The sequence below is a fragment of the Furipterus horrens genome, unplaced genomic scaffold (genome assembly GCF_987537825.1).
Source record: "Furipterus horrens unplaced genomic scaffold, mFurHor1.1.pri manual_scaffold_12, whole genome shotgun sequence".
Classification (NCBI taxonomy): domain Eukaryota; kingdom Metazoa; phylum Chordata; class Mammalia; order Chiroptera; family Furipteridae; genus Furipterus; species Furipterus horrens.
This window is the reverse complement of record NW_028327182.1, coordinates 49,578,294-49,601,206: the sequence shown is the minus strand read 5'-3', so window position 1 is coordinate 49,601,206 and position 22,913 is coordinate 49,578,294. Positions and strand designations below refer to the sequence as shown.

The 22,913-nt window shown below is 37.7% G+C and overlaps 1 protein-coding gene across 1 annotated transcript in view; it reads right to left on the bottom strand.

Moving 5' to 3' along the window:
- The window catches only part of RB1 (RB transcriptional corepressor 1), a 239,554-nt gene that overhangs the window by 101,558 nt on the left and 115,083 nt on the right, over window positions 1-22,913 (bottom strand). The window contains exons 13-17 of the mRNA XM_090258651.1: window positions 16,321-16,437; window positions 14,991-15,047; window positions 14,880-14,911; window positions 14,717-14,793; window positions 13,463-13,659 (exon numbers count right to left, since the gene is read on the bottom strand). Of these exons, the coding sequence (XP_090114777.1) occupies window positions 13,463-13,659; window positions 14,717-14,793; window positions 14,880-14,911; window positions 14,991-15,047; window positions 16,321-16,437 (480 nt within the window). The remainder of the gene's footprint in view (window positions 1-13,462; window positions 13,660-14,716; window positions 14,794-14,879; window positions 14,912-14,990; window positions 15,048-16,320; window positions 16,438-22,913) is intronic.

Genomic DNA, 22,913 nt, shown 5'->3' with positions numbered 1-22,913 from the left:
CTCCATCAGCCAACCGGAGGGAAGAACCCACCAACGAATGAGCCAACAACAACCAAAACCCAATTACAAGAGCCAAAAAAACTGCATAAAGGGCACCCCTAGAGCATCCAGCTCAGGAGAACAAAGAGATTGCATCACTGAGTCCCACAGGACTCCTACCAGAGAAGGCCCCAACATGAAGATGTGGAGTCAGAGTAGATCAATCTAATATGCAGAAACAAACAGAAAAGGTCACCTAAAATGCGGAGAAAAAAACAACCCCCAATTAAAAGGAAAGGAGGAATCCCCAGAAAAAAGAGCTAAATGAAATTGAGTCAGGCAATTGATCATACATAGAGATCAAAGTAAAGGTTATTAGGAAGCTCAAGGAACTCAGTGAGAACAAGGAACTTTAAGGAAGCTACAAGGAACTAAGTGGGCCCTACATTAGCATAAAAAAGGGACTTCCAGCCAAGACTGAGGCCTAGACAAACACATTTCATCTCCCTCCACAACTAAGAAGGAATACAACTACCTCAAAACCAGAGACAACTAGAAGTTCCAGAATATCAAGTTGCATGTAAATCCAACAAACAAAGATATAAAGGAGAAATACTCATCCAAACAGGTAGGAGGGGCAGAGCCAAGGAGGAAAGGACGCGGTGTGGTAGCAGTAGCAGCCGTGGCTGAAGCGGTGGTAGCAGCGGCGGCGGCAGCAGCAGGCCAGCACAAAGAGCAAACATTTTAAAAAGTCGAGAGGGACACCTGGGGAGCACTCCCAGCACCAGACCAGACCACAGAGCTCACAGTTCCAGTGCCAGGGACAATAAAGCCTCATTGCTTCTGACTGTGCAAACCAGTGGGGGTTGGGGCAGAGGCAGAAACTGCTAGTCTCTCAGCAGTCTGCTTGTTTAAAGAGCCCCTACAGTCCTAGAACATCCGCAGACTTACCCACTCTGGGAACAACGGCCAGGGCAACGGCTAGAGAGATGCCAGGCCCATACAGAAGTGGGAGAGGTGCATGGAAAAGGGGCAAGTGCTGAGCAAGTGGCATTGTTCCCTCTCATACCCCTCCCTCACACACAGTGCCACAACATGGTGAACTGGATCACCCTATACTGATGAATACCTAAGGCCTTGCCCCTTACAACATGTAACAGGTGTGACAGCTCTACCTAAGACATAGAGGCAAACACAGGAGCTTGTAAAGATGAGGAGACAGAGAAGTATGGCCCAAAAGAGGGAATGGATCAAGGCTCCAGTGGGAGAACAAAGCAATGAGGAGATAGCCAACCTAACAAATGAGGAGACAGCCAACCTAACAGACATTGAGTTCAAAACACTGGTGATAAAGATGCTCAGAATCAACAGATAGGCTTAAGTACAACAAATGCATAAGGGAAGAAGTGAAGGGTATGATAAATGGAATGAAGGAAAATCCACACAAAACCAGTGGTGAAGGGAAGCAAACTGGGGTTCAAATCAATGATTTGGAACATAAGGAAGAAAAAAACAGTCAACCAGTACAGAATGAGAAAACAAGAATTGAAACAAATTAGGAGAGGCTTAGAAACCCCTGAGACAACTTTAAACGTGCAAACATCTGAACCATAGGGGTGCCAGAAGGAGAAGAGGAAGAGCAAGAAACTGAAAACTTATGTGAAAAAATAATGAAATAAAACTCCCCAAATTTGGCAAAGGAAATAGACATACGAGTCCAGGAATCACAGAGAGTCCCAAACAAGCTAGACCCGAAAAGGACCACAACAAGACACATCATAATTAAAATGCCAAAGGTTAAAGATAAAGAGAGAATCTTAAAAGCAGCAAGAGAAAACCAGAGAGTTACCTACAAAAAGGTGCCTATAAGACTCTCAGCTGATTTCTCAAAAGAAACTTTGCAAGCAAGAAGGGGCTGGAAAGAAGTATTCAAAGTGATGAAAAGCAAGGACTTACAACCAAGGTTACTCTATCCAGCAAAGCTATTATTTAGAATGGAAGGGCAGATAAAATGCTTCTTAGACAACGTAAAGCTAAAGGAGTTCATCATCATCAAGCCATTATTATATGAAATGTCAAAGAGACTCAATTGAGAGTCTGGGTGGTGGAGAATAAAATTACTACTATCAGTGTGATGCTACTGTTCTGACACCTAGAAAGGTGCCAAGTTTTACATCATCGGTATAAATGTCAACAGAGCAAAAAAGATAAATAACATCTTCATAGTAACGTGAAAGTAGTTTTTACTTTTCAGATTTCCCTAAAATGATTTCAGGGACCACGGCTCTGAACTGCAATGTAAGAAGAATGGAGATAAAAAAGTTTCTAAAAAAGAGCCTTTGAAGCATCAAATAGTTGAGTTAAAAGATCACCTAAAAACATGCACTTGAAGCCTTTGACATTCTTTGTATGCTGGATAATTTTAGAATTGTATCCTTGACATCACAAAAGTAAATATTCTGGATTCTGATATTTTTCTCAAATGAGCACTGTTTTATTTTTAAGCAGGCAATAACTTTCCTTGAACTATATTTATTGGGCAGGCGCTCCTGTCTCAGTTCTGATCTTCCGTCTTTTATTAAGGGGCTTTAAGTCTATTACGCCCCAATGATTCAGGTTTCAGTCAGAGATGTGGGAAGACAGAATATGAGCACTCTTTCTCTGGCTCTTTCTTTTGCAGGAGTTTTCCACTCTTCAGTGGCCAAGATTTCCCCAGCTTCAGTTTTCTAGTTTCTCTGGTCAGAAAGCCCTCAAGCTTTCCCATTGCACTTCCCACCCCATCTTACTATAATGTTTTGTCTACTCCACTTAGCCCCAGGTGAAAGCTTCCACTGGAAGCTCATAGTTCCCCTCTTCTTAAGTAAAGTCTGTCTGCTCTTTCTGTCCAGCGGTTTCAGGCAGTAGCTCCTTCTATTATGCACAGATTTTATAGCTGTCTTTTTTGCAGGGAGTCAGTCATATGGTAGGATCATCCTCTGTCATTCCCGGTTGCAGGTTTTTATCTGAGCAATTAACATGATGAGATCTGCATTATAAAAAGTTTTATTTGGCTACTGTGAGAGAAAGTCTTAAGGTAGCTAGAGATGTGGGGAGATTACCAGGAAGAGTCCACAATAGCCCAGGAAAGAAAGACCATTAAGAGAACAAAGTACCTGGTACACTGTAGTTTATGAAGATTTTATTGAAAAAAAATGTCTGATAAATACTGAAATTACTGAAAGTAAATTATCCTAATCTCACCTCATCCTCATCTGCTGGCATAAACTGCTTAACAGATTTAAGAAGACTAAGCATCTGGAAGTCATTTAATCTAAAACTTAGGTATAGTTTATTCTAAATCACCACTAGTACTCCAAATTTCCAGAGAACAAGATTTCACTAGATTTTTCAATACATTGTTTAGTACTTTATAGTCATATATTGTGTTAAACTCTCTGAGGTGAGAAGAAACAGAGGTGTGTTTATTCCTTCTTAAATTTACTCTGTTTGTGATTTATTATTTCCCAAGATTGTCAAAGCAAAAATGCTGAACCCTTTCCCCATGGAATCATTAAAAATACAAAGATGTGACATCAAAATTCAACTAAATTACAGAACCACCACCCTTGAGAACCACCTGAAGACTATTGAACAGAATACCTTTAACTAAGGCTATATCCACCTATGATGGTTAAGAATCAGGAGGGGTATCTCAGCTGTGGAGGTCCACACTGAGGAGTGAGGCACCCCAGCCCCACACCAGGAACCCCAGTCCGGAGCACCAGTGCTGGGAAGAGGAGTCCCCCCACAACAAGTGGCTGTGAAAATCAGCAGGAACTCAGTCAAGTGAGACAAAGAGCTGCTGTAGACACGGGCATCATCTTAAAGGGCTTGAGCACAGACTCACTCACTCACAAACAACTGCCCAGCCTCCAGAGAAGGGACAGTAGCTCAAAAAACATCAGGGACATACAGGGAGAAACTGAATTGTCTGGATTCAGGGCAAGCACTGGAGTTTCTCCAGTACAAAAGTGAGGGCAGATACCATCATTTCTTCATTGAGCCCTCCCCACACACAGCCTGCAGGAGAAGGTGGACAGCAAATGTGAGTCTATCAACACGGCTAACATTCCCACCATACCCTGTTGATTCTGAGACCCCACCACACCCAACTCATGTGCCAGCCCAAACTTCTTTCAGAGGCTAATCCACACAAGCAGCAGGCCTGGGCCCATACTGCAAACTTTCTTAAAACTCTATCAAAGGTCCATAAACCCCAATTAGTGTCTGAACTCTGCATACCCTATACCTCTTCCTAAGCAGCCCGAAGCCCTGTACCAATGGCAGGAAGTCCCAGTACACAGCATACCCACTCTCAGGAACATCCAGGCCCAGCACAGGCAGCTACCAACCACAAATCACTTATAGCTCCTACCAGGTTGCCTTGGGATGGACAAATGCAGCAGCTGACCTTGGCCTGCCCAAGAGCCCCTCCCTGGACACCCCAGAACCAACATACTCAGTGGCTGGCTTCAGACCACATTAAAGCACTACCAAATTAGCACCACAAATGACAAACCCAAAGGGTGAACTAGGCAGGCACCAGGGTGCCACTAAACTGAATCCCACTCCTTGGGGATAACCCCAACACAATAGTTTATCAGTTACAAGAACAACCTGTCCTCACAGCTAGTTAGCCTAGGGGTCAATCCCACCCACTGACATACCAACAATTCAAGGCTCAACTACAACAGGAGAGAACACAACCCACACAAAACATACTCCTGGAGCACCCAGCTCAGGTGAACAGGGAGAAATTATGCCACTGGGCCCCACAGGACACCTGCTACATAAGGCTACTCTGCTAAGACTGGGAGATGTAGCAGATCTACCTAATCAATAGACACAAACACAGGGAGGCAGCCAAAATGAAGAAACAAAGAAACATGTCCCAAATGAAAAAAGAGGACGAAGCTCCAAAGGAAAAACAAAAAACAAAAACCCCAAATCTATCATATGCAGAGTTGAAAACACTGCGTATAAGGCTCAATGAACTTAGGGAAAGAATAGATGACCTTACACAATGAAGCAAGAAAGATAAAAAGTAACATAGGACAAAAAATAAAAAATAAAAGTCAGAAACGAAGAATACAATAACTGAAATTTAAAATATACATTAAATGGAATCAAAATCAGATTAAATGAAGATTAAATCAGTGATTTAGAAGACAAGGTAGCACAAAACACCCAATCAAAACAGTAAAAAGAGAAAAGAATTTTCAAAAATGAGGATAGTATCAGGAAGCAGTCCTCAACCTTTTTGAGACCAGGGACCAGTTTTGTGGAAAATAATTTTCCACGGACCTGAGGGTGGGGGCGCCGACAGGAGATAGAGCTAAGGCAATACTATGGTTTCGAGGAAAGCTTTGCTGTCTCGCCTGCTACTCACATCCTGCAGTTCCAGTCCATGGCCTCGGGGTATAAGGGACCTCTTGAACAACATCAAGTAGGACAACATTCACATTAGATGGGTAACAGAAGTAGGAGAGAGAAAGTGATTGAAAATTTATTTGAAGAAATAACTGAAGACTTCCCTAATCTGGTGGAGAAAATAGACATACAAGTCCATTAAGCACAGAGAATCCCAAACAAGATGAACCCAAAGAGCCTATACCAAGACAAGTAACAAAATGTCACGACAAAGAGAGAATCTTAAAAGCAGCAAGAGAAAAGCTGTCAGTTACCTACAAGGGAGCTTCCTTAAGACTGTCAGCAGATTTCCCAACTAAAACTTTGCATGCCAGAAGAGACTGACAAGAAATACTCAAAGTGATTAAAAGCACTGACTTACAACCAAGATTACTCTACTCAACTATTACATAGAATCCTAGAATAAAGAGCTCCAGACAAGAAAAAGCTGAAGTTCATTACCACCAAACCAGTACTAGAAGAAATGTTAAAGGGACTTCTTTAAGAAGAAAATAATAATAATAATAAATATGAGTAAAATTATTGCAAAAAGAAATTCTCACTGACAAAAGCAAACACATAATAAAAGTAGTATAGCAATCATCAAGAAAGCAGGTACAAAGGTTAAAAGACAAAATTACGAAGATTACATGTAATTACAACAGTAAATTATGGGATATATACAAACACACATAAAAAAGAAGTAAAAAATAATTTAAAAATATAAACATGGAAGGAGTAAAAATGGTAGTGATTTTAGCACGTATTCAAACTTTAGCAACCATCAACTTAAAAATAGACTTCTATAAACATAGCTTGGTATATATGAAGCGCCTGGTAATTACAAACCCAAAATCTACAAGACAGATATTATAAGGAATAAAGAGAAAGGAATTCAAACACAACACTACAGAAAGCCACCAATATACAAAAAAAAAAAAAAAAAAAAAAAGCAAGAGAATAAAAAAGGAACAGAGAACTACAAGAAAAATCAGAAGACAATTAACAAAATGGCAATAACTAGATACTATCAATAAATACTTTAAATGTAAATGGATTGAACTTCCAATCAAGATGGCAGCATAGGCAGACATGGCTTGCAACTTCATAGAACCACATCAAAATTACAACTAAAATATAGAACAATGATCACTCTGAAACATCAGAAATCGAGTTGAATGGAATTAAAAAAACACATCCATTCACACTGGTAGAGAGGCACAGACATGAAACAGACTGGTCCTTCACCCATGTGTGGTGGATAAAAATTTGGAAGGGATATCTGGGGAGTGAGAAGTCCCAGCTCCGCACCAGGTCCCCATGAAAGGGTTCCAGTGCCAGGAAGATAAGTCCCCTTAACTCTAGCTACGAAAATCAGCGGGAATTCAGTGGAAGAAACTACTGGAGCCCCAAGCAGGTCCTCTTAAAGAACCCACACACAGTCTTACTCAAGCACTCCCTCTGAGCTCCAGCACTAGGGTAACAGCTTGAAAGGCACCAGTGGTAGAGAGGGAGAAACTGAAGTATCTGGCATCAAGGCAAACAGAGGCCATTGTCTTTTTCTAAATTCTCACCCCACAGAGCTGACAAGCTGGTGCCATAACCGAGACTCCATCAATCTGGCTAACATTGTTTGACCCATCTTGGAGATCCCCAGAGACTCTGCCCCACCCAACCAACAGGTACACCCAAGCTGCTTTCCCATATGAATGGCTGGTCTTGGTTCATGCTTCACAACTTCCTAAATCCTCTCAAACGAGAGCTGGCTTCAGTGAGCCCCAGGCCTGGCACTAGCAACAGCCAGCCTAAATTCACATATTGGCTTTGCTTGGGAAACTCCAAACCCAGCCAAGTAGCAGCCATCTCAGATTGCTTCATAGCTCAGGCAAGGTGGCCCTGGGAAAAGCACAGGTGGGGGTTGACCCTGGCCTGCACCACAGGGGAACCCCAGGGTCAGCACACCCAGTGAATAGCTACAGACCATGTCAGAGCTCCACCACCCTGTTCCTGTACAGCTGATCCTCCATGGAGGGCAGAGGTTGGCAGTAAATAGTCACATCCAATCCTTGCAGCTGCCTGGCCTGGGTAAATCCCTCCCTGTGATCTTCCAACAGCAACCAAGGCTCAACTACAATTGGAGGGTGTATACTCAGCCCAGATGAAGGGCACACCTCGAGTACCGAGCTTCGTTGATAGAGGAGGCTGGCCCACTGGGCCCTACAGGACACCTAACTACATTAGGCCACACTACTAAGACACGGAGTCAAAACAGCTCTATTTATTACATTGAAAAAAACACAGGGAGGCTGCCAAAATGAGGAGATAAACATGGCTCAAATGAAAAAACTGATCAAAACTCCAGAAAAAGAGATAAATGAAATGGAGACAAGCAATCTATCAGATGCAGAGTTCAAAACACTGGTTATAAGAATGCTCAAGAAAGTTAGTGAGGACATCAACAGCATAAAAATGATCTAGTCTGAAATCAAAGAATACACTAATTAAAATAAAGAACATTTTATAGGGAAACAACAGTAGAATGGATGAAGACAATAATCAAATCAATGATATGGAAGATAAGGAAGCAAAACACAACCAATCAGGACAACAAGAAAAAATAATCCAAAAAAAAAAAAATGAAGACAATATAAGCAGCCACCAGGACCACTTCAAGAGGTCCAATATGCACATCATAGGAGTGCCAGAAGAAGAGAAAGAGCAAGAAATTGGAAATCTGTTTGAAAAAATAATGAAAGAAAACTTCCCTAATTTGGTGAAGGAAATAGACATGCAAGTCCAGGAAGCACAGAGAGTCCCAATCAAGATGGAAGCAAAGAGGCCCACTCTAAGACACATCATAATTAAAATGCCAAAAGTTGAAGATAAAGAATCTTAAATGCAGCAAGACAAAAGTATTTAGTTACCTATAGGGGAGTTCACATAAGACCGTCAACTGATTTCTCTGAAGACACTTTGCAGGCTAGAAGGGATTGGCAAGAAATATTCAAAGTCATGAAAAGCAGGGACCTATAGCCAAGATTGCTCAACTGACAAAGATATCATTTAGAATCAAAGGGCAGATAAAGAGCTTCCCAGACAAGAAAAATCTAAAGGAGTTCAACATCACCAAAACATCATTATATGAAATGTTAAAGGGACTTATTTAAGAAAAAGAAGATCAAAACTATGAACAATAAAATGGCAAAAAATACAAATCTATCAACAATTGAATCTAAAAAACAAACTAAGCAAATGAGAAGAACAGAGACACAATCATGGATACAGAGAGTTTTTTATGATTACCAGATGGAAGGGACTGTGGGGCAATGGGTGAAGAGGTGAGTGGATTAAGAAGTACAAAGAGATAGTCACAAAATAGCCATGGGCATGTAAAGTACAGTATAGGAAATGGTGTAGCCAAAGAAATTATACATATGACCCATGGACATGAACAATGGTGGTGGTGGGGATTGCCTGAGAAAGTGGGGGTGCTGGGTGGAGGGGGGAAAAGGGGGAAAAATCATGACAACTGTAATAGCATAATCAATAAAATATAATTTAAAGTAAATGGATTAAATGCTCCAATCAAAAGACAAATGGATAAAGATGTTATGCATAGGTACAATGAAACACTATTCAGTCATATAAATGAATGAAATCTTACAATTTGCAACAACATGGACAGACCTAGAGGGCATTACACAAATGGAAAAAGTCAAACAGAGAAAGAAAAATACCATATGATTTTATTTAGATGTGGAATCTGAAGAAAAAATCAACAAACAAAACAGAAACAGACTCATAGATACAGAAGACAAACTGATGGCTGTCAGATGGAAGAAGCTTAGGGGATGGGGTAAAAAAGTTGAAGTGGTTAAGAAGTACAAATTGGTTGTTACAAAACAGACACAGGTGTGTAAAGTACAGCATAGGGAATGCAGTCAATATTACTGTAATAACTAAATATAGAGTTATATGGGTACTAGATGTATCAAGGGGATAACTTCCTAAAGTTACATAAATAGCTGAACATCTAAAACTAATAGCACATTAAATGTCACCTGTAATTGAAAAACTAAAAATAAAATAAATATCAAGAAATAAAAAATACAAAAATGTTCTTCCATTAAATTATTGGGGTGTAAGTAGTACCTCACTTAATGTTTCCCTAGTACAACACTTTAAATATGTTTTTATCAATCTGAAGCTTAATGAGAAATTTTTGCAGTACAGAATCAAAAGACTAGGATAATTTGCTTATTCTTGATCTGGGCATTGGTAACATGGTGTGTTCAATTTGTGAAAAATTCATTGAACTATAATTTGTGCTATATACTTTTCAGTATACATATTTGTACTTCAGTTAAAAAAACACTTAAAATCTGTGAAAGCTCAACTATACCTATAGTACATCCCTTCTCTAAAATGTCAATTATTCTCACAGGAAAAATTCAGAGTACTCTATTTGTGTGGCATGACTTATCTTCATAGTTACTCACTACCACTCTATTCTTTTTTTGTTTAAACAGGCAATATGTGTTGATTTTTTAAATTCAAACATTAAAAATATGACAATAGAAACTGTCTATAATTTCATCCCCAAGAGATTAACATTTAGCCTTTAAGTTCAGAGGTTTATGACTTCTACATCATGATATTGTTATTAAAATGTATCTTTTCCAGACTTTGAGCATGTCATTTTTTCTCCAAATAGTCCCAAAAGTAAAGGAACATTGTTTAGAATCCCAGGACACTATAAAATATACTAATTTAATAGGCTTGAGCACAGGTAATTTTTAAACAGTAAATATCTACTATTTCCTCCAAAATTTTCAAAGTTCATGTCTTTTCTGTATCCTTACAAGGTCTATCCGAATGCAAGGCATATAGCAGATGTATACTGAGGGAAATAAACATAATTCTCTAAAAGAAATTAGAAGAGTCACTTTCAGATGATACAGTAAATGTCTTAATTTCAATTTATACAAGAAGAGGGCATATTAGCCTCTGAAAAGTACTATTTTTTTTTCATTTGTTTATTTTTGCTAGTTTTAATCTCTGAATTTTCTCTTAACTGCTTCTTTTCTTAAAAACTGAAAGCTGTATAAAGGAGTTACTAAATTCAATGAATAGCAATGTAACATCTTTTTTACAACTTGACCTACTTTCCTCTTTTTCTATTCATTGTATGGCAATCAAGAAAACACTAAGAAATAAGTTATCTCTTAGCCATTAAGTTTTTTAAAAATTAAAAAATTAAAATGAAGGTTACATGTACAAATTAGAAATCTAATATAACTAAAGTCTTAATTTTTCATTGCCATTTCTATATACTGGTATCAATGAAAAGATATATACTAGCATGCAACAGAATTTCAAAAGAAACCAATTCTATATTAATCTACAGATCTGATGATTCATGAAGTTTTTCCTCAACTATGCATATTTAAAGAGCATAATAGAAGAACTTCCATTTTTTTACTATTACTACATAAAAAATGCCCCCTTTACTAAAACAAAACCTTATCAATAGCTTATGTGCTATAAATAGAGTAACTAGAGAATGTGATTTCTGCCTTATCAATAATGCTATAAGCAATAACTATAAGTAAACAATAGTATGGCTTTTTGGACTACTTTTTTTCATGTTATTTTACATTTTACTGACATTATTCTGGGAACTAACCAATTTTCTTTTTCCTTTTCTTGTTCTATTACAGTTGTCCCAATCCCCCCATTGCTCTCCAGTGACCCACTCCCCCACAGTCAATACCTACCATGTTAACAATAGGGAAAAAAAAATCCCACAAGATTGAATTTAAAAAACTGTACTTTTAAATCACCTAAACAGGATAATGTCAAATTTTGTATCATCTTGTTGGAATTTAAAAGCAGATGTCTAAATTTTCAAACATGACACCTCTGTTTTAAATAAATTACCTGCATATTTTAAATAATTCAGCTTTGTTTTGAAATGCCATGCTTTAAAAAAAGCATTTCCTAAATAAATCACTAAATCAGGTAGTCAAGGACGCTCAAATAAAACTCCATTCTAGACTTCCGGCCAAGATGGAGGCTTAGACAGACATGCTCAGCCTCCCTCTACAACTAGAGAGGAATACAACTACTTCAAAACAAAAGATAACTAGAAATTCCAGAAAATAAAACTACACGGAAGCCCAACATATGAAGTTATAAACCAGCGGCGCCCTTTGGGCAGGTAGGAAAAGCGAAAGTGGGTGGTGCTGTTTGTGGTCGCACCAGGGACAGCGGCAGGGAGAACAATCCCAGCAGCAGGGAGGACAATCCCGGCTGCAGTCAAACCCCGGTGGCTCGCGACCCCAACGCTGGGAGAAGCAGCCACTACATCGCCTCGAACAGTGAGGCCCAGGGGGCGGGAGGACGGATCCCGGTCCCCTAGTGGAATAACTGTGTGAATCCATCTTGGACCCCCGCCCCCATACAAAGCACCACAGGGCTGCGAAATAGGTTGCGGATCGCCACTGGTCACTGGGCAGTGAAGACAAAGCGCCAGCGAGAAAGGTTGCGGATCAGCGCGGTCGCTGGGTTGTGACGAGTACACAGGCACTGCCCCCTATAGCCGGCCCAAGAAAGCAAAACGCATCTGTCAAAATGAGGCAGACAACTATAGATATCCCGGTGGCGCAGCTCACCAGGCAACAGATGAAGAACCTGACAGATGAACAAATAAGAAACCTGTCAGAGGCTCAGTTCAGGGCCATTGTTATCAGGTGGCTTACAGAATTAACAAAAGATCTGGAAAAAGATGAGAAAGAATCGAAAAACACTCATATTGAAAGGAACAAAACCACATACGAGACAGATGGTGAGGAAATAAAATCCAGAGTTCAAATCAACAAACCAGAACGCAGAGAAGGAACAAACAGTCAACCAGTGCAGAGAGAAAAAACGGGAAGCAAGGAAAATGATGAGAGGATCAGAAACCTCTGGGACAGCTATAAAAGGCCCAACATAAGAATCATTGGTTTGCCAGAGGGCAAAGAAGATGAACTAGAAATTGAAAGATTAAGTGAAAATATAATAAAGCAGAACTTCCCAAACTTGGGGAAGGAAATAGACTTACAGGTCCAGGAAGCAAAGAGAATTCCAAAAAAACTGGACCCAGGGAGAACCACTCCAACACACATTATAATCAAAATGTCAAAAGTTAAACATAAAGAGAGAATCTTAAAAGCAGCAAGAGAGAAGAAAAGAATCATGTACAAAGAGGTCCCAATTAGACTATCAGCTGACTTCTCAAGGGAGACCCTGCAGGCAAGGAGGGACTGGCAAGAAATATTCAAAGTAATGAAAATCCAAAACCTACAGCCACAAATACTCTATCCAGCGAAATTGTCATTCAGAATAGAAGGGCAGAGAAAGTGCTTCCAGGACAAAATACAACTGAAAGAGTTCATTAGAGCCAAACCACTGTTATATGAGATGTTAAAGGGACTGGTTTAGAAGAAGGAGGATCAAAACTATGGACACTAAAATGAAAACTGCATCACAAGAAACAACAACAGAAGCTAGGGAACTGAAACAAAGGCAAACTAAATAGGCAACGAGAGTGGAAAAAGAACTATAGGTATGGGGAAAATATTGGGGGGAGGTCAGCAGGGAGGGGGAAGGGGGAGAGGGAGGGAGATGATATAGGAATTAAGGAGCATGGTAGGAGGGAATGGAATAGACAGAGGTTGAGAAGAACTATATGCACAATTAATGGACATGGTCTAAAAGGGGGGGACAACTGGAGGGAGGGGGGCCACTGGGTGGAGGGGAGAAGAGGGAAGGGAAATTGGGACAAATGTAACATTATAATCAATAAAACACATTAAAAAAAAAAAACTCCATTCTATAATAATATTCTACTTGATTCTTGGGCTACACACTAAAATCACATTATTCACTAAACTGTATATCTGCTCTTGAGGTAAATTTTAACTAATATCTCTCACTAGCAGATATGCCATATGCAGAAAAATACCTTTAATTATTTTAGCTAGTTACTTACTGAGAGCCATGCAAGGGATTCCATGATTCGATGTTCACATCGCTCTAAATGTTTTATCATTTCTCTGGTCAAGTTGGCTTCTGCTTTGATAAAACTTTCAATCACTTTGTAAAAATCGAAAGCTTTTAAATTAAGTACATTCAGAATCCATGGGAAGGACAAATCTGTTCCAGTATCAAGATTCTGAGATGTACTTCCTAAAAATGAGAGAAAAGATGTAACTTAGGTATGAAATGTTAATCCTTGAACTACATATTGTTAGGTTGGAAGGTTTCATCAAACAAATAATTAAAACAATAAAAGACTATACAAAAGTTTTTATTTAGAACAGATATTTTTTTTCTTTTTTTCTTTTTTTTGAGCCCAAGACTCCTAGGAAACAGTTTTCAAAATTTTGAGTGTATGTGCTGATACGATTTTCCTAAATTAAGGGCTCACAACTTATATCAAATTTTCAAAGGTTTAAATACCCCAAACTTAAACCACAGACAGGTTTAATATCTAACACAGCAATGCATTAATATACCCATTTTAACTGTCTTATTAATCCTTGGTGGGAGGAAGAAAATATTCTTTAAGAATTTGCTATTTTAATTGCTTAGAAAATGTTACCTCTTTTAAATGTGCATTTCTTGGTAATTAATGAGGATTCACAATTTTTCATGTTTGTTTACTAATTTAAGTTTCTCTTTTATTGTGTATTTGTATCCTTAGGTCAATTTTCTGTTTTGGCAAAAGAGTATTTTTTAACATTTACAATGTTATTTGCAAAATAATGCATGTTTAAAATTATACTTTAAAAAAGAAACACTATCAGCAGCCCTTTTCTGTTTCAGTGGCCTTTTTCTGTTTATCTGGTGGGTTCTAGCTCCAACCTTTGGTCACATGATCATAGAGTCTATAGCAGTGCTTCCATATCAGTGGATGCTGCTCCTTAGTACTCCTTTGGCATTTTACAACCTCATAAGTACTTGAAGGGATTTCAATAGGTACATTTCTTGGATTCAGTATAGCCCAGAATAGGAGCCTAGTGAAATACTGTTCCCAAGATGACCTGAAATAATTCAGAGTATAAGCCAGTTAAATATCAATAGTTTATGGTGATCAATTAAATTCTTCAGTATATACCGATTTAAATCATGCATTTCTTCACCTTAATGACATCCCTCCCCCCCAAAAACACACCACACCTCAGATAAGTTTTTCTTATCTTTAAATTAAATTAAAATGTTTATTTACTAAAATTTAACTTACTGCTATATGTAGCCATTACAACTTCAAGAGCACATGCCAACAAAGACATATGAAAGATGTTGTCATTCAGGAGTTTGCTAAAGGAATTAAAACACGAAAAGTTATTTTGAAACACTTAATTCTATAAAAAGAAAAATTCTTCTACTAAAACTAAAAAATTTACCTAAAATTTTGAATGGATAATCGTTCTTCTTCCTAAAACACATAAAAAATATTTAACTGTAACCTTTTTTATCTCAGCATTAATATTTTTTATTATTTCTTTTTAACTTACTGATTTAAGCATGGATTCCATTACTCGATAATACAGTCGAACTCCAAGTTTGTATCGCTATAAATTAAAAAAAAAAAAAATTAGATCCCACTATTTTAGAAAATCACAATGATTAATTTTTTAATGTTTTTTCTTGAAAAACATTTCTGAACCTTCTAAGAAACCACAAAACCTAGCATGTCTAAAACTCAACACTTAAGTATAAAATGATAGCTAACATTCCCAATAAATTATCAAAAGGGAAGTCTTTGTTTTCATTCATTGCACTCCAGTCTAAATTTTTCAACAGATATATATATATATGTAATTTTTTATGAGCCCGGTACTATTTTTACATACTAATATAATACCTTTTTTAACCTAGAACATTTGTTCTCAAGACAGCTGTCTAGGATTCACAGAATGAACTCTGTCAATAAAATTGGCGAAGGCAAAAAATCAGATTTCACTCTTATCAGCAGAAAGTTTTAACCTAATAACTAGTTTCTATTAGTTAAAAATAAATAACCAAATTTTATAGATGCATACATGCAGAACACACATGCTGAAACACAAACTATAGTCATTCATTTCAAATCATGAGCATAAATTTCATGTACAAACAAAAAGAACTTAGCAGGTAGAAAAGGGGAAAGGAAGGCTAACTGGTGATGGAAGACTTGACGTACCAATGTCACCCCAATAAATTCAATTAAAAAATTAAATATAATTGTTTAAGATACTCCTGGCATTGAAATATAAATGCACTGAAATAAATATGTATAGTAGAATACAATTTTCAAATATATCTTTATATATTTCCTCATTGATGCCACACAGCAAAGAACAGCAAATATAAAAATGTGATTTTCAGAGAAGTTAAATGACTGATCATATGGTAAAACCAGATGTTTCTGATCCAGGGCCCATACTCTATTAGTTTTAAATTTTCTGAAATAATAATAGTGATATTAAAACTACTGATAAATGGCATGTATAATATAATCCTTTTCATACAAGTATATATATACATGAGTATTCCTAAATGTAGAAGTCAAAGCATATGCAAAAATATTTAATAGCATCAAATATTATAATATTTTCTTTTCCTTAATTTTTAAAAATTTCTACAAATTTTCTAAGATTTTCTGCATGTTTACATTTGGATTTTATAGGAGGGGCATTTTCCCATAAAGTTTTCCATAAATAACAGCATACATGGGCAGCCAAGATATAGAATCTGCCAGTATAAATACACAAATATTATTGCACAAATGTCATAATAGCATTTATACAGTTTGGACAGGTGTTGCATTTGAAATATAATAGTAGTAATCAAAATTAAAGTTACCTGTGACCCAATTTCTATACATCCCTGTCCCACAGATTTAGCAAATTTCTCTTGAAAGGTGTATCCAATATCCTTCACTCTTTTCAGGATACTTTCCATTGGATTCACTGTGCAGTTCTTTAAGAAGGAAAACAGAAATGTTGAGAACAGTTTTTAGTCAAAATCAACATCTTGTCTATACGGTGAAGACATTTCCACAATAACTAGATTTAAAAACTACTAAAAAATTAGCATAAAGAATTCCATTTTCAAATGTTAGCAAAAAATACTACATTACAAATAAAAGCCCTATTATATAAATTTTCTGCAAACAGGTTAGGGAAGAATAGATTTGTTAGCTCTTCCATCCATCAAAAAAAGTCCTCATGGACATTATAGTTGATACCACAGAAAGACATAGGATCATAAGAGACTACTATAAACAATGATATGTCAACAAATCTAACAACCTAAAAGAAATTAGTAAATTCATAAAAATATACAACTTTCCAAGCCTGAATCATAAAGAAATAAAAAATCTAAATAGATTTATTAGTAGTAAAGAGATTAAATCAGTAATAAAAATGTTCCAACAAACGGTAGTCTAAGACCAGACAACTTCAATGGTAAATTCTATCAAACATTCAAAAAATTAATAACAGTCCTTTTCAAACTCTTCCAAAAACCAGAAGAGGAGTGGACTCTTCCCAATCCAATTTATGAGGTCAGCATTACCCTGATATCAAAACTAGACAAAGATGCCACACACACAAAAAAAAATTACATGCCAATATCGCTGATGAACACAAATGTAAAAAATCCTCAAAAAAATATTAGTAAATCAAATTCAACAATACAATAAAAGAATTATATACCATGATCAAGTGGGATTTATTTCAGTGATATAAATATACTTCAACATCCACAAATCAATGTAATATACCACATTAACACAAAAGACAAAAATCATATGACCATCTCAACAGATATAAAAAAAAGCATTTGACAAAATTCAACATCCATTTATAGTAACTCTCAAGAGAGCATGCATACAGGGAATGTATGTCAACATAATGAAGGTCACACATGACAAGACCATAACCAACATCATATTCAATGGTGAAAACTGAAAGCTTTTCCTAAGACCAAAAACAAGACAAGAATGACCCACTCTCACCACTTTTATTCAACATAGTATAGCCAGAGCAAATAGAAAATACAAACAATAAAAAGCATCTAAATTAAAGAGGAAAAAGAAAAACTGTCACTATTAGCAGATGAAATTATACTATACAAGGGGGGACCCCACAAAAAGTGGAATTATTTTCTGGAGCATGGGCCCCTTATAGTACAGGCTTCCCCTGCTAGGTCAGTATTCTAGAAACCCATCTCTATCAGTGTACCAGCTGGCATGGTAGTGAGAGGCTGCACTCGGCTTCAGCAAATTTTTCTGAACACTCTTTCAATGTATTTGCCCATTTCATGATGGCTGACTTCTGAGCACACCACACTGAGTGTTCAGCAGTTTTTGAGCAACAACAGCATGACCCCCATGCTCCACCCTCCCTATTCACCCCATCTTCCCCTGAGTGACATTTTTGTTTTCCTGGATGAAAAAAATCCTCAGAGGGAAATGCTTTACTGATGTGGAAGAGGCAAAACAAAAAATGGCAGAAGCACTAAAAGGCATCAAAATTGACAAGTTCAAAAACTGCTTTGCGCAGTGGAAAAAATATCTCGATCGGTGTATTACATCTAATGGAGAGTACTTTGAAGGAGACTGAAGTTTAAATATGTAAAAATAAATACACAAGTTCTTATGAATAAATTCCAGGTTTTTTGGGTTCCCTCCTTGTATCAATATATAGAAAACCCTAAAAACGCCATAAAAACAAAACTGACTGATATGGCTCAGTGGATTGAGTGTCGGCCTGCAAAAAAAGGGTCTGATTCCCAGTCAGGGTACACACCTGGATTGCGGGCCAGGTCACCAGGTAGGGGTGCTCAAGAGGCAACCACACATTGATGTTTTTCTCCCTCTTTTTTCGCCCTCCCTTCCCCTCTCTCTAAAAATAAAATAAATAAAAACTTTAAAAACACTGTTATAACTAATAAACAAAAATCAGTAAAATTGCAGGATACAATATTAATATACAAAAGTCATTTGTGCTTCTACACACTAATAACAAACTATGATAAGGAGAAACTGATAAAATAATCCTATTTACAATTGCACCAAATAACATACCTCGTAGGCAGCCGTCCGTCTCGAGAGACGATGGTGTAGCTTCTTAAGAGTCTATCTGCACCGCCGAGAATGACTGTGCAGTCCAACTCAGGAGTGACACGGTATCTGTCTCCTCCCGTGTTGAATCGACATCTTGTGATGACGCTGGAGTGTCCTCTCCAGTGAAGCTGAAGCTACAGAGCCTGGGCAGGGTGATATGGAGGGTCTGCTGTTGCCCATGCAGCAGACTCCCCCTCTCTTCGCAGCTGAAGGGTCCAAGGGAAAGACGGAGTCAATACAGCTTGGCTTCAGGTGCGCCGCAGGAGTTGCCGGTGTTGACTACAACGTCAAACCGCCTTAGGGACTCCGGCTCCGGATTTTCTGTCGGGGTTTACTCCCTTAGCCTTTCCCCTGAAGAGGTATGCCACAAGGCAGCGGAGGTTTTTTGGAGTCAGAGTTTTCCTTCTCTGAATAACATACCTAGTAATAAATTTAACCCAGGAGATGAAAGTCCTATATACCACAAACTGCAATACACTAATTAAAGAAATTGAGGAAGACACAAATAAATGAAACAATCCTAAAATTTGTATGGAACCATAAAAGAAACCAAATAGCCAGAGCAATCATGAAAAAAAAAAAAAAAAGCTGGAGCCATCACAATTCCTGATTTCGAACTACATTACAAAGTTAGAGTAATCAAAATAGTATAAGAGTGCCAAAAAACAAAACAAAACAGAATAACAGATCAATTAAACAGAATAGAAATCCCACACATATATTGCCAATTAATTTATGACAAGAAGCCAAGAATTAAGAATAGGGAAAAGACAGTCTCTTAAACAGATGGTGCTGACAAAATTGGACAGCCACATACAAATGAAAAAATATGACAACTATCTTAAATCATCCTCAAAAATTAACTAAAAATGAATTAAAGACTTCATTGAAGACCTGAAACCATAAAACTCCTTGAAAAAAAGAGGTATTTGACACTGGTATTGGAGATATTTTTAATCTGACACGAAAAGTAAAGGCAACAAAAGCAAAAATAAACAAGTAGGAGTACATCAAACTTAAAGTCTTCTGTACAGCAAAGGAAACCATCACTGAAATGAAATGGGCAATCTACTCAATAAGAAAAAATATATGTAATTCATCTGTCTCATAAGGAGTTAATATCCAAAATATGTAAAAAACTCATACAACTTAAATGCAAAAAAAGAACCAATCAAGTTAAAAATGAGTAGAAGATCTGAATAGGCAGTTAAAGATTATCACCAACATTACAGAAATGCAAAGGGTCATACAATAATATGAAGGACTATATGCTGTCAAATTTAATAACCTAGAAGAAATGGATAAGTTCCTAGAAATATATAATGTTCCCAGACTAAATCATGAAGAACTGAAAAATCTCAAAAGACCAATAAACAGTGAGGAAATTGAAACAACCTTCAGGAGAAACTTTCCTAACAAAGAACATGTATGAATGACCCACAGTCATGGACAACAGTGAGAGAATTGACTGTGGTGGGAGGATAGGTGGTTGAAGGACAGCAAAGAGGGAAAAATTGGGACAATGTAAAAGAATAACAATAAAAAGTGATATAAAAATAACAAAAAAGGTACACACACACACACACAAGTAAAAGTCTAGGACCAGATAGCTTCACTAGTGAATTCTACCAAACATTGAAAAAAGATTTGAGCCTGGCCAGGTTTGTTCTCTCTCTCTCTCTCTCTCTCTCTCTCTCTCTCTCTCTCTCTCTCTCTCTATCTCTCCCCTGTAAAATCAATAAATGAAAAAAAAAATTTTTTAAAGACTTGATACCTATCATTCCCTCCTCAAACTCTACCAAAAATGTTAAAAAAGAAATGTTCCTAACATATTTTATGACACCAATATAACCATGACACTAAAACCTGGGAAGAATAACACACAACACACACACAAACACACACACAAAAAAACTAAAGACCAATATCTCTGATGAATGATGACTATAGATGCAAAAGTCTTAAAGTACTAGCAAATTGAACACCGCATTACAATAAAAAATAATACATCAAAAACAAGTGGGGTTCATACCAGGGGCACAAGGATGATTCCAACAAACACATATTTATCAATACAATGCACAACATGATTAAAAATCATGTAATCACTTCCAGCCATGATGGAAGCCTAGAAAGACACATTGTGTCACCCTCCACAACCAAGAACGAATACAACTACCTCAAAACTAGAAAAGTTCCAGATAATCTAGCTGCACGGAGGTCCAACAAATAAAGATATAAAAAAGAATACTCATCAAGACAGGTAGGAGGGGCAGAGTTGGCGTGGAGAGGATGCAGTGTGGTGGTGGCAGCAGGGGCGGCAGCAGCAGAGCAGCAGAAAGTGCAGTCACACATATTAAAAAGTCGGGAGGGACACCTGGGGAACGTTCCCAGCTCCTGACCAGACCACACAGTTCACAGTTACAGCGCCTGGGAAAATTAAGCCTCATTGCTTTTGACTGTGCAAACCAGGCGGCTGGGGCAGAGGAAGAAACTGTCGGTCTCTCAGCAGAGTCCCTTTGTTTAAAGGGCCCCCATGGTCCTAGAACATCTGCAAACCCACCCACTCTGGGAACGAAGGCCAAGGCAACAGTTAAGAGGCGCTGGTCCCATACAGAAATAGGACAAGTGCCTGGAAAAGGGGCGAGTGCTGAGCAAGTGGTATTGTTCCCTCTCAGACCTCTCCCCCACACACAGTGCCACAATGTGGTGAAAGTGTCACCCTGTACTAGTGAATACTTAAGGCTCTGCCTCTTACAATGTAACAGGTTCAACAGCTCTACCTAAGACACAGAGGCAAACAAACACAGGAGCCTGTCAAAATGAGGAGACAGAGAAGTATGGCCCAAAAGAGGGAATGAATTGAGGACCCACTGGGAGAATTAAGCGACAAGGAGATAGCCAAACTAACAAATGAGAAGATGGCCAACCCAACAGAGTTCAAAACACTGGTGATAAAGATGCTTACAGACTTGAGAGATATGCTTAAGTATAGCAAACACATAAGGGAAGAAGTGAAGGCTATGCTAAATGAAATGAAGGAAAATCCACACAAAACTAATGGTGAAGGGAAGGAAACGAGGGTTCAAATCAATGATTTGGAACACAAGAAAAAAAGTTAACCAGTACAGAATAAGGAAACAAAAATTGATAGTAATGAGGAGAGGCTTAGGAGCCTCCGAAACAACTTTAAATGTGCCAACATCTGAATCATAGGGGTGCCAGAAGGAGAAGAGAAAGAGCAAGAAATCGAAAGCTTATGTGAAAAAATAATGAAGGAAACCTTCCCTAATTTGGCAAAGGAAATAGACATACAAGTCCCGGAAGCACAGAGAGTCCCAAACAAGCTAGAACCAAACAGGACCACAACAAGACACATCATAATTAAAATGCCATAGGTTAAAGGGAGAATCTTAAAAGCAGCAAGAGAAAAGCAGAGAGTTACCTACAAAGGGTTTCCTATGAGACTATCAGCTGATTTCTCAAAAGAAACTTCACAGGCAAGAAGGGACTGGCAAGAAGTATTCAAAGTGATAAAAAGCAAGGACCTACAACCAAGACCACTATATCCCACAAAGCTATCATTTAGAATGGAAAGGCAGATAAAATGCTTCCCAGACAAGGTAAAGCTAAAGGAGTTCATCATCACCAAGGCCTATTATATGAAATGTTAAAGGAACTTATTTAAGAAAAAGAAGATCAAAACTATGAACATTAAAATGACAACAAACTCACAACTATCAATAACTGAATCTAAAAGATAAAAACAAAAGAAAACTAAGCAAACAACCAGAATAGGAACAGAATCATAGGTATGAGGATCATTTGGAGAGTTATCAGCTGGGAAGGGAAGGGAGGGAAATGAGACGGTGAAGGCAGACACGGATTTAATGGTGGGCACACCAGGCACATGCCCTGGGCTCCGACTTCTGAAGGGCCTCGCAAAACCCCAGCTTTACACTTTTTTCTAATGACAACAAATTTGGTTTCATATTTGCAATTTTAATTACATACAAGTTAACAATCAGTGGTAAAACCTGATACTATATTTATATTCGCTTATTTTCATTATTTCATTACTACGCTGCATACTATACACATACTATGCTGTATAGATCCCGCACAGCTGCGATACCTCTCATCAGAGCAATAGAATCTTATTTGTTACTTTGTACTTACAAAAGTTCTCCTACAGTGCAAACTTAGGATATACGCAAATACGCAGGGATGTAATTAGTTTGTGGATATGTACTTGTTTCATTTATGGTTTTAAAAATAGTTTTCTGTGCATATAAATAAATATTCAGGTAGGTAGAAATTATATTAA